Below are 13,072 nucleotides of genomic sequence, written 5' to 3' on the forward strand. Positions count from 1 at the left end.
ATACGTCACCAATCCGACAATGAACAAAACAGATTAACAGATTAAATATTTATCTTGCACATCTAAAATATATATTAATATATTTTGAAACATTTTAATTTTATTTTCTTTTTATGTCTTAATCAAGGTCAGTGGATGAGTTGGGCGGCGCCCTTCCGCCCTCTTCTGGATACAGTGTGAACAAATGTTGGAAATGAAGCCCATTTTAAATTATGTGTTTCGTGTAGTGAAATCTATGGATAACGTTATACTGGATTGAACGATGGAATCCCATCTGGCAATATCCTGATTTTAAAATGAATAAAGTCTGTGTTTCGCTACAACCAGCCACTATAATTCATTGCAAAAATGTATATCATAACGACACAATCTTACCCTTCTCTGATGTCGGTCAAAATATAATGTAGACTTTAACTTTATCAACTTTATTCACTCTAGGCTAATGGTAGCTAATTTGTGAAAACATTTTTCTAAAGGCCAAGAGCGCCAATACCCAGAAAGAAATAGTGAAATGACGCTTACATTATTAAGCTAAACTCCAGTTGGATTTATCTGTAATCTCATCCACTGTGAGATTACAGAGATTAGAAACAAAATGAAATAAAATAAAATAAATCATAGCAAGTCTCATTACCATTCAAGTCGAAGTATACATTCTACTGTTTAAAAACACTTTAGAAGAGGTTAGAGTATCAACTTAAGCTATATACTTACTGTAGAAAAATTGTAAATATACGAGACTTAAAACTTCTTAAAGTATAAAACTAAAAGTAATGCAAGAAAATGTGTTAAGGACAGAAGCTTTAAATGTTATACTATTAAAGGAACATCTTTCTACAATTCTGTATGGTAACTAATGGTAACAGTGTCAAATTTATTTTTGCATCATCTCCAAAAACTATTTATGTGGTATGTCGCGAACAACAAGTCAGTGCAGCACCAAGTCCAACCACAAAGAAGTTGTTTGGATGAAACAAATTATTTTGATGGTTTTCATTTTTTTTTTTAATACCAACAAGCCATAACGAAAATGAGCTTAAATGAAACAAAACTAATGAGTCATTTTTTTAAATGTGAGGAGTGGAGATAATTAGTAGGAGTAGTAGAAGAGATAATTGCAAATAATTTTGTTGGGGAGTGTTGGCTTATTGGATTAGTACCCAGTTTGACCCCGACAGCCTCCACTCTGGGTCCCTGAGCAAGACCCTTCACCTCACACTGCTCATCCGGCGCAGAACAATGGCAGCTCACTGCTCCCCAATGGGATGGGTTAAATGCAGAGTTACATTTTTCCAATATGAGATTAATAAAGTTCAGTTTTCTATTATAAATTTAAGGAGTAGAAGTCAAAAGCTGTCAGTGCAACATGAGCAAATTACACCACAAGATAAAAAATGAAATATAGCTGAAGTAACTGAAAAACAACAAGAAAAAAAAAGGCATAAAATTCATAGCTCAAAAACCTTAACATTATTGTTTAAAATACCTTTTGTACAAAAATTACATAAATTTAAATACATTCGTATATCCCACAAATACAATCAATATGAAATATTATGGGATTGAATGAGTTTCACAATAAAATATTTTTTCATTAATTCATATGTGTGTCTAAATTGTTCATTTTAGCTGAGGAAATTTTGAATTTAATTAGCTAATTTGTTCATTGTATGCATAATTCAGTATTAGGTGGATATTTTCAAACATCTTATATGAACTTTGAATTGTCTAATTTTAATTGCGTATCTAGTTTGATTATGATGCACATTAGTACTGAAAAGCCATTTAGAATAGATCTAATTTTAGCTTCAATATTTTTAAAATAAAAATCTATATTCAACATTTACCAAAACAATCTGTTTATTGTTTCTTCTAAAGGCACATCTAAGTGTAAAGTGAGCTGCTTTGTGTATCAGAGGCATCACAGATGAAGTAAGAGATTGCATTAAATGTGTGGTTATCATTTGTCAGAAACCTTGATATTCTTTCAATCCTACTATGCTTCTACCTTTTTTGCTCACTGATTTGTCCATTTATGAATAATTTTGCTCTGCGTTTCTGATTTTAAATGTTCAGTCTCTCTAATGCTTGGAGAGTCAAAGCGAAAGAATAATCCATGATAGCCCTGATGTCTTTCCACATTTTACATGGGTTGTTGTTATTGTAGTGCCTCTCGACTTCCTGCTTACGCAAGTTCTTTGCCTGCTGGATTCCTTATTTTCACTTCATTCTGGAGAAATACAAAGAAGTTTATTATTACAGGTAAGCGTTCTTTTTGAAAACTCTCTTGCTTAAACTTAAAGTAATGCTTCAGTCCAAACCTAAATGGATCTAATGACAGGTTTTGATCTGCAAATCAGAGGCTTGAAGGCAGAAATCAAGTCTGAAGAGATGTAATCTGGATTTAGAAAAGTATATAAGTTTACCTGCTAAATATGTGTTAAACTTAATTTCCTAAACTAGAGGAAAACCTCTTTCAAAGACATATAATTGGTTTTTAAAAACACCATAAATGGTGTTTTACTCCACTATCAGCATCTTGAACTTTTTAATTGGGAACAGAACATAAGCAGGACCCACAGTATGCTCTGCTAATTTAATATTAATGATGTTGGATAGTGTTGCAACCACAGTGAGAGAATGCACTTAAAATCCTGCTGATGCAAGGTCAGGAGGTCCTGATTAATGGTGAAATAGATTAAGAAAACATGTGGCACTCCTTTATACAAACATAATGCCCCACATAAATCTTATTTCAACACAAAGAACATTTTAAAGTATTTGCTTCAATACAACTTTTAAAATTCCGATACGATATTGATATCCAGTATGATATTAATATATAAAGCCTTAAATGGCCAAGCTCCAGCTTGCATCAGAGATCTGAATGTTCCTTATGTTCCTAACAGAGCACTTTGCTCTCAATCTGCAGGTTTACTAGTGTCTCCTAGAATTTCTAAAAGTAGAATGGGAGGCAGATCTTTTAGTTATCAGGCTCCTCTCCTGTGGAACCAACTACCAGTTTAAGTCTGTGACGCAGACACCCTGTCTACTTTTAAGGATAGGCTTAAAACTTTCCTTTTTGATAAAGCTTATAGTTATAGTGGCTCAGGTTATCCTGAGCTATCTCTATAGTTATGCTGCTAAAGGCTTAGACTGCTGGAGGACTTCTGGATGCTTCATACCATCTCTATTCTTCCACTCTGCAGAATCTGTTAGTTCAATCTCTAACGTTCTGCTCGCTCTGCTTTTTCTCAGAGTAGCTTTGCCTCATCTGTTCCTGTTTGGCTGTGACACCATCCTGGAGAGAAATATCAGCTGTGCTGCTGCCATCGACACATTTCTTTATAGATGTTCAAGATCTGCCTGCTTTTCAGTGTAGTCCTGTTTCTCTGACTGTGACTGGCTGGATGTTCTTACTCTGACATCAGAGCTGAATGGGAGCACGTCTGCCTGGCTGTGTGTTTCCTAGACGGGTCAGCATTTTACAGTGTCTTTTCTTGTTTCTCTGCTTCTTTCTGTATGTTTTCTTCTGTCTCCTTGAACCCCAGTCGGACTTGGCAGATGGCCGCTCACACTAAGCCTGGTTCTGCTGGAGGTTTCTTCCTGTTAAAAGGGAATTTTTCCTCTCCACTGTCGCTACAAGCATGCTTAGTGTGAGGGATTGCTTTCCTTAAATAGAAAACTTTTAATCAATTTGATTGTAAGATCTGGTGAACTGTAAAGTGGCTTGAGATGACATGTGTTGTGAATTGGCGCTATATAAATAAAATGAATTGCATTGATATCACAGCTTCAAATATTGGCTGATACCGATATTGATACTGATACGTGACATATCATGATGAATCATACATAAAAATGGAATGGAAAGAGAGTGGTGTTCTTTATCTAAAAACAAAGTGTAATATTTTGATACGGCTAGAGCCATTGTCTCCTCATCTGCATATGTGTATGTTTTAATGATGGAATGATGTGGCATACCAGAATTATATAAAATGCTTCTCTATGTGAATTGTGGTCACTTCACGAGATGTGAGCCTGGTTGGTAAGCAGCTGCTTTCTGTAATTCTACGCAACTTCTCTGATCTGAGTCAGATTACAATTTTGTAGCAAAATCTGTTGTCATGTTTCCTGGTTACAGGGGAGGATTTACCATTAGGCAATACTAGGCAGTTGGCTAGGGCCCCAAGTTCCTGGGGTCCCCATAAAACATGACATGTGTGGTTAATAAAACTATTCCTTATTTGTGCAGATTAATTTTTTATTTTTTTTTTATTTGCTAAAAAGCCATCACAAGACTTATAATATTAAGTGTGTCTCAGCCCCCCAGTGCCCACCACATTGGATCAGTCCATTTGCTGCACATCTTCAGAAAGGTCCAAACAGACAGCAGCAAACCATCAGAAAATAAACGGTGTAAAGAGCATTGTTGCAACTTAGCACTTTTGTTGCTATATTTAGGAACTTTTCACACCCTTCTAGCACTTTTATTTCAGAAAAAAACAACTAGTGCCAAATGAAACTACTTTTCTCTGCTACTGGAGACTTTGGTGACAACATATAAAAGCAACGGACTCTGATCTCCAGAGCAAGTAGATTGGTAACCCCGCCTCCTGCTCTCCTCTATCTTGTCTGCTGTAATGATTCATGCAGCTATTATTTCATTCAAATGAAAAATCAAGAACAGAGAAGGAGATCATGGCTTGTCTACAGTGAAATGAAGGACTGGGTTATTTACTTTTGCTTTTTAAATTTTCTAAATTTTGGGACGACACTGTTTATATACATGTTTAAACCATAATAATTTGACATTTAAATATGATTTCCATATGACTTTAATGTGGAAACACAGAGCTTTCTCTAACAGAGGGACATATGCCTGGAAGATGATATGCAGCTTTTTATTATTTCTTTACAAATAAAAACTATCTCAGATTCTGAATTGCATTGAGGATCGGCTTTTGACTGGACTATAAGCTGTATCTAAAACATATTTCTGACTTCTGCTTGAGTATTTTCCATTTTTTTGTGCATAGCCAGAAAACCTATTAAAAATTCTCTCTTTGGAGCTCTGTGTCCTTTCTTAAAGGAACAACAAAAAAATATATATATATTCTACACTTACCAACACAAAGTAGCTCTAAGTTTGTGGTTATAATGCCTTAAAATTAGCAGGGCGTTTAGGGGAAAATGGCCTTATTTATTTCTTCATTATTTGTTTGGTCTTGTTAATGGCTCCGTTCTCTTCTGAGTTTTGTTACGTTCCGGGAAAGGTGACATCATTAGAAAGGAATGTGTGTCTATTGGGACAGAGGGCGTTCTGGACCGGACGGACTTCGGGGCGGAAACTAAACACGTCTGCAGCATTTAGAGAGAGCGATAACGCACCGAGGAAATGAGCGCAGAGCGCTGGGAACGATCATTAACTGGAGCCTGGTTTGGCGTTTAGGTTCACTTTGAGGAATTCAGCAGCAAAATGTTTTCCGTGGAACTAAAATCTGCTTTTTGGGTTCTTGTTTATCTCCTTTCTGCTGCTGCTGCGTTGCCTTCAAAAAGTAACGGTAAGAAAAGTTTGTTTTCTACTAAAGTTAAACGTATTTAGATTGTTGGCGTCTATTTGCTTAAAAGATTAATAAACAACAACAAAACAGTTGTAGGAACCAGTCTCCTTAGGCAAATTAAAACTACTCCACTGTTTAAATCGGTAATTGTCTTTTTTCCCTCTTTTTTTTTTTCTCCTTTGGTATTTAATATTAGAGCAGGGCCGCTCCAAGACTGAATGTGGCCCTTGGTCGGGGACCTGCAGTCCAAGAACTGTTTTTTTTTTTTTTGTCCTTTAGTCCAGATTTTTACTATAAGATGGCTTCAATTCTGAAAAAAAAAAAAAAAAAACGGCTATTAGTTTAAATTTCAAATTAATGAATTAGAATTTAGATTTAAAATAAACGTTTGTTTGATGAATAGGTTTCATCAAACTGCAATTTTTTGGGCTCCCTAGAAACAAAAAAGATCTAAATGTTTATGTTCCTTTAAAGTTTACAGAGGCTATAAAAATGCAAAGTGGGATTAAGTTCATAATTGAAGAACTGTGTGCTCTTTGTAAAGGAAAGGATTAAATTAAAAGTTTAATTTCTACAGCTGAACATGATAGGCTAATGAGCTGATTTGATTCTGAGTTTGACAACACCTTCAAGAGCAGAAGTTCCTAAAATCTGGGGTCGGGAGAAAGTTTTTGCAAGAATTGATGCGATTCCCCCATGTTAAACATTTAATGCATCATTAAAATGTAAAATGAACAATTGATTAATAAAATCAATTAATCATTACAAATACAGTTAAATTGTAGAATAAATTAATGTCTGTCTAGTAAGTGTAAACTATTTGAAAAAAGCAAATATAATTAACTTGCTATGAAGTTACTCCATTTATTTTGGGGTATTTGGTTGTTTTTTTAGAGTCACTGACTAAAATGTTTGGGAACGTCAGCTTTAGAGCATGTGGATTTTTATCTTTATTTTTTTTATCTTAGTCTAAAAGGTATTCCTTTTTTGTCATTCTGTTTAATAAATATTGTACAATTATTCCATTTAAAAACTAATAAAAACATTTTTATTAAATAAAACCAGTTGGTTATTTATTTTTGACCAAAGCTATGAATAAAAAAAGGTCTAAAGCAAAAAGTTCATAATCCTGTTCCTGAAATCCCCGTGTCCTGCATGTTTTAGATGTCTCCTCGGTGACACATAAATGAGTCATTCAAAGAATTCTGCAGCCCTTGGTGATATAATTATTAAAATCAGATGTGCTGGAAAAGCACTGAGCAGGGGTTCCTGGAGGACCGGGGTTGGGAACTACTAGTGTAAAGAGCCACTTGTGATAGAACCCGTGTCCTAGAAGACCGTCATCCATCAGGCACTGAAACACCACTATGTCTGTTTGCAAACCGTGTAGTATCATGTTCTTTATATCCATCAGTTTTATTGATTTAAAAACTTTGATCTGTAGACAAAACATTTATTAGATCACCTGAAAGACTCCTCCCATAAAGGTGATACGGTGAGATGAGCAGCACCATGGTGAGAGAATTTGCCAGAAGCTCTAACTAGTGGCTAATGCTGCGTTCACACCGGGGGCAGCAAAAGCAGCAAAATCGCGTCTGCTGCTTCATTTTTGCTGCTTGTACCAGTGAATTCTGACGCGCGTCTGAAGCAGCTTTGCTGCTCTCGCTGCGCGGTCCAAAAGTGGGTCTGACGCGCGTTGGGCGGAGCTTCACTATCCTTTCTCTGCCTTGCAGCTATATTTGCTGTGATCAGTGGGAATAAAGTAGTTTTAATATGTTTTTAAGTGAGAAAATACACCTGAAAACTTCATCAGTGCAGTCAGTTCATCCAGATTACAATCCTGCCTCCCAATATTATTTCTTTTCGGAGCCGCTCAGACCCCCACATACCGGCGGTGCGCCGACAGAAGGAATCCATTCATCAGCAGCCTCTGGCTGGGTCGCCTCCTCGCGGTTCACGTAGGCAGCTGGTAGGTGTTTTTCATCTAAATAATCCGATCTGCAGGCATCAGGATAATAAAAGCGAACATATTCTGCCGGCAGATGTATATATTTTAAGTTAATTATGCGTTAATAAACTGTTTAAGAGGAGTAATCAGAGCGGTCTGTGTCATCAGCGCTGTGTCTCTCTCCCAGCCAGCCCCCAGATCAGCTTCTCTGATTGGTTGACGCGGCGCGTCGAGCAGCAAAAATTCAATTTTTCCATCTCGAGCAGCAGCGCGTTTGCGGCGCGTCGCGCGCGTCAGATGCCAAAACGCGCCCGACGCGCTGCTTCAGCTGCTCAGACGCGCTGCGCTTGCTGCTCGAAACGCGCCGCGGGACATTTTGCTGCGCCTTGACGCGCGTCAACCATTGACTTTGCATGTAAACTCGCTGCTTCTGTCGCGCCAGCTGCCCCCGGTGTGAACGCAGCATAAGCCTTAAAGTGCTTCTGCATGAAAATGTGTCAAGAAGAAAACAGCAAAACATGTTTAAAATCAAAATCATGCCAAACTCATATCCATCATGGTCAGTATGCAAAGGAACCTAATTATTTTATTCAGGCGTTTTAAAACCGAGGTGGTTTGAAAAGGTGCAGGAAAGCAGTGCTAAAGAACTGATCTGACATCCTTCATCTAAACCAGGGGTCGCCAACGCCTTGCCTGCAGGCACCATGGGGCCCTTAAGGACCACATGGGGTGCCCTCAGCATCTTCTGTAAACAGAACAACTCACCAGTGAGCAGAGTTTGAAATTTGATTATGTTGCCGTTCTTTAGTAAACAATTACAGATCATTTCATCATATTATTCATATAGGACATTTAGGCATTTTTAGAGATTTCAAAATAAGAGTTTCTAAAAAAAAAAAGAAATGAAAATGAAACAATAAAAATTTGTTTACTATGTTTAAAGTTCAGGTGAACGCTGAATCCTCCAGCTCTTAGTTTGGGGACCCATGATCTAGACCAATGTGAAAGGACCTACTGTAAAATCACATACGACCAACTGTAATTTTGTCTGAAAACATTATTAGCAATGTGTTAGGAAACTAATTTCCCTAAATGCCTCTGAATCTTTTGTTGATTATTAAACAATTTATGTTCAGTTGAGACCTATTATTCTTAAAAAATATATATATTACTATTTAAGCATTTTATTTTATAACAACCACAAGCTTATCTGCATACCTAGAACCAAAAATGCAGGACCAGCTTTTAGTTCCACTAATTTGGTTAAAAAAATTTACTTTATTGCCCAAAATTCTTTGCCAGCATAATGATTTTATCATTTAGATTATTAATTTGCATTTCCCGTATCATTTTCTTCCTTCTAAGCAATGTACTTTTCTCTCTGTGTTTTCCTATTTTGTTTGTTCATGTACGGAACTTTGAAGAGTCTTGTAAATATTTCATTATTTTAATTGTAAACAGTTTGATGAAACTTGGTCCTTGATTTGTTTTTTCTTTCTTTCTTCAGCCACGGGACCACGAACCTTTATCCTTGGTCCTGGTCCTTTCACAGATGAGCCAATACCTTTGCCAACCGATTATATAGATGGAGATGGGAAACCGGACCTTCCACAAAACCGTACAGTACAGAACAGAACAGAATTGAGACTTTATCTTTCTGAAGAAGCGTTTCAATTCCTGACTGGTCCTGTTTCCACGTTGATCATGCCTTCCTTCTACACCTTGGTGTGCTGCATCAGTGTGCCAATCAACCTCTGCGCTGTGCTTGCCTTCGCTCGGGGAATCTGTCCCAAGAAGCCCGCAGCGATATACATGCTGAACCTGGCCTGTGCCGATTTGCTCTTCGGCCTCATGCTTCCCTTCAAGATAATCTACCACTTCTGGGGCAACAACTGGATATTCGGCCCGTACCTGTGCCAAGTGGTCACCGCCAGCTTTTACTGGAACATGTACTGTTCCGTCCTTCTCATAGCCTGCATCAGCGTAGACCGCTTTCTTGCAGTTGTCTACCCCATCGAATCTCTGACTTGGAGGAAGCCAAAGAACGCCATCATAGCCTGTGTGACCATGTGGGTCCTGTCGTTCGCTGCCTCTGTGCCTCTCGTCACCTCCGACCAGACCGTTTACCTCCCGCAGTTGAACATCATCACCTGCCATGACGTCCAACACTTTGGGCGGATTTTCTGGTTGAAGATGTATTTCATTGCCGTCTTTTTCTCCCTATTCTTCCTGCCTTTTATTGTCACGGTGGGCTCCTACACAAAAGTTATCTGGACACTAAACAGAGTGCCACACGGGCTTACAGGAAGTATACGCAAAAAAACGAGAGCAGTGATGATGGCCTTAACGGTGTTGGTGATTTTTGTGCTGTGCTTCATGCCTACAAACTGCCTCCTGCTAGCACACTACTTTATGCTTAATAAGGAACTCAAGGACGTCAGCGAGGCCCAAGACGGCTTCTACGGACTCTACTTGATGTTTCTGTGTTTGGGCAGCCTGAACTGCCTTCTGGATCCTCTCGCCTACTACTTCGGCTCTTCCCAGTGTCAGAGACAGCTGTCTAACATGCTGAAGTGTGGAAAGTTGAAGAGGAGTGGAAGCATCACCCATGCATCGTCTGACTCCTGCAGGTCCAGCATCAGACCCATTCTGAAATCCAGCTGCACTGAATCCTCCAAAATAACCTCATCAATAAGCAAAACAAGCTCGTTGGAAGCAAACCTAGACAGCCAGTACAAGAAGCTGCTGGTCTGATCGGTGATATGATCAGTTTGTGAGCCCTAGTAACTGAATCTCACCTGTACAGAAATTTGTAAAGTTAAAGTATAAAATTAGCACTTCTTGTTGAGCTGCCAGTAGAAAGTTATTTACTTAAATGGCAGGTAAACAAACTTCTTGTACTACTAGAAACACTTGAGGTTTCAGGAGGAGAAAGCTACACATGCAGATATAATATCTGTGACATATATAGAGCTAAATCTTTAGAATGATACACTTCACTTTTTGCACTCTACATTCACTTTTGTACATACAATTTTACTATTTCTTTAAGTTTGTAAACAGGCTGTTGCATTTAATGCTTTATTTTTGTGTATTTAGTTTTTAAGATGAGTCTAGTTTAAGGAACAGTGCAAAGATATCAGCCTTGAGTTTTTATCTTTTCAGAAATGTACACTTTTTTTGCTTTTTAATATGCATGTATAGATTTTTGTTTTTTGTGTCTCTTAATAAATATTTTAGACTCAACATTGTCTTGTTTTGAAAGTCCATAATTGATCAAATACAAAATATTTCCATTAAAAAGCTTTACCTTAAAAAACAAAACAAAACGGAAAATGGCTCAGTCCTGCCACCTGCTGGTCAAATATGTAGGTTGATAAATCCCATCTCTTCCTTGAATACTCACATCCCATTGTCTAGAACAGTTCCTTAGATGTGCATAGTACTCCAATAAATCTATGTAAAAATATCTTGATATAACTTTGATTTAAATTGGTAAAACTCACTGATAAAATAATTAATGTCAGAAAATTTTTAATAACTGGAAAGTTAAAAGAAGGTACTTTTGAATAGAAAAGGAAGCGAGAAAAACTTTCTTTTTTTGTCCACTCGCTTAACTTGGGTTAATTATGTCCAAATGCTAAGCAAAACTAAATGTCGATGCACACCAATATCGCAGAATGGATTAGCTGTGACTTTGGTTTAACAGCATTTAAAACAATATTTAGAAGGAGATGTATTAATAACCTCACCCCTTTAGAGAAACCAAAGAAATAAACATTTGTTTTTCAAGAGGCATACTCTCGTTCACTTGGAAATTCCGAATGAACAATAAATTGAATGATCCATTCTGGTCAGATTTTTATTTGTAGTGAATAACAATTGAAAATAAAGTAAAAATACAATTTCTAAGCCTCCAATGGAATGAAACAAATATAAAACTCTTAATTTTGTCCCTCTTGCACAAGGACCATTCAGGTGACGGGAGCCAGCAACCCTGGAAAGATAAGTGGGTATAGAAAATGAACACAACATATTTGATGCAAAAAATATAATCAAGTTAATGATTCAAGCATATAAAACAAAGGGAATATGAGAAAATAATCTAAATAGTACAAAGGGTTAAACAAATTCTGGACACTCAGCGGCTCCACACATTGCTAAACATTTGCTTTAATACACAGCTTTATTGATAAATGGAATTATAGGCTAGCAAACTAGCTCTGATCTAAACCCTGCAGATTTTGGGTTATTGTCCAGAAGAAGATGAGAGAAAAACGGAAAAGCCAAGAATTAAAGCAAACCTGAACTTGTAAAAACTCAGCAGAGCCACAGGCTGAGGGCTTTCATGGCACCAAGGAAGGAATACTGTACATGGATGTATTGTTTTTACCTTATTGAGGTTTCTGTCTTAATATTGTTGTCTTTTAATGTAATAAAACATTTTCTAAGATGATTTTGAAACGTTTTTTCAGCTATAAATTATTAGTTACATTTTTATAAAAACAAAAAAATACTTCACAATTCACTGAAATGCTTCCATGTAATGATGCGGTTATGACTTTTCATCAGAAATACCTTTAATGAAATCTATTTTCTGGTTCACATATTGTTCAAAATATGAGAATGAATGAGGCACATTGGCAAAATTCCTGAAAACAAAAACTTAAAACTAATTTCTCTATAGTGGAAAACAGCTCTCTCTTTGTCCCAGGACACTTTTAAAGTGTTGAAACTGTTTCTCAGTTTTGTCTGTAGGTGGTGCAAGCTTAAAGCTTAAATCAACCAGGCCTATGGCTGCTTCTCCTTGCATGCAGCTCAGAGTTCCTCATAAGGAACACACAAACATTCCTTTGAACCTTTCATACGTGAGACAAATTTAACCAAGTTATACTCCTTAAGTCCTCTGATTCACATTTGCACATAAGTTATTTGCAGCTGTGGTTGCCAGGAAAAACCCTGCCCATAGATTTTTACATATATCTGCTGTAAAACAACAGATACATTACAGTTCTTTATACAGTAATTCCTTGTTTATTTTACAATGTGGAAAAAAAAACATCACAGCAAAAAACTTTTAAAACAACTGCAATGTGGTAAAACTTTTTAAAGGCTAAGTTAATAATAAAAAAAAACACTGTAAAATTGTAACATTTTAATTCTACCAGCTAAATTTCACTGTCAATTCCTGGCAACCACAGCTGCCCATATTTTGCAGTTAAAAACACAGTACAATACATGTGCAAGACAAGTTTTTTGGTGAAAATTTGAAATTGACAACTTAAAGATGCACAAATTAATCAAGGTAGCGATTATCATTGAAAATCAATAAGACAACTGCAAATAATATCTGGGAAAGAAGACAGTACTTAGCCTATCATATTGTCTGCACTATCACAAATCACAATAAAACTTGACAATGTAACATATTACCTGTAATAATTGAACAAAAACATGAAAAAGAGCCACTTGCTCCTCACTGAACAGGAGTAATAAGTCACTGTATCTGTTTAATTTGTATATATGTCTTGACATTACCAGCAGCACTGAAGATTGCACT

At 36.8% G+C, this 13,072-nt stretch overlaps 1 protein-coding gene across 1 annotated transcript; it reads left to right on the forward strand.

The window, feature by feature from the left end:
- The first annotated feature begins 5,339 nt into the window (after positions 1-5,339).
- On the forward strand, positions 5,340-10,831 carry LOC119788271 (proteinase-activated receptor 1-like). The gene is made up of 2 exons (XM_038292504.1): positions 5,340-5,564; positions 9,020-10,831. The coding sequence occupies exons 1-2, from the start codon at positions 5,480-5,482 to the stop codon at positions 10,264-10,266; spliced, it is 1,332 nt and encodes a 443-aa protein (XP_038148432.1). The 5' UTR covers positions 5,340-5,479; the 3' UTR covers positions 10,267-10,831.
- Positions 10,832-13,072: the final 2,241 nt, after the last annotated feature.

The sequence above is a fragment of the Cyprinodon tularosa genome, unplaced genomic scaffold (assembly GCF_016077235.1).
Source record: "Cyprinodon tularosa strain WSP-4 unplaced genomic scaffold, ASM1607723v1 ctg313, whole genome shotgun sequence".
NCBI lineage: Eukaryota > Metazoa > Chordata > Actinopteri > Cyprinodontiformes > Cyprinodontidae > Cyprinodon > Cyprinodon tularosa.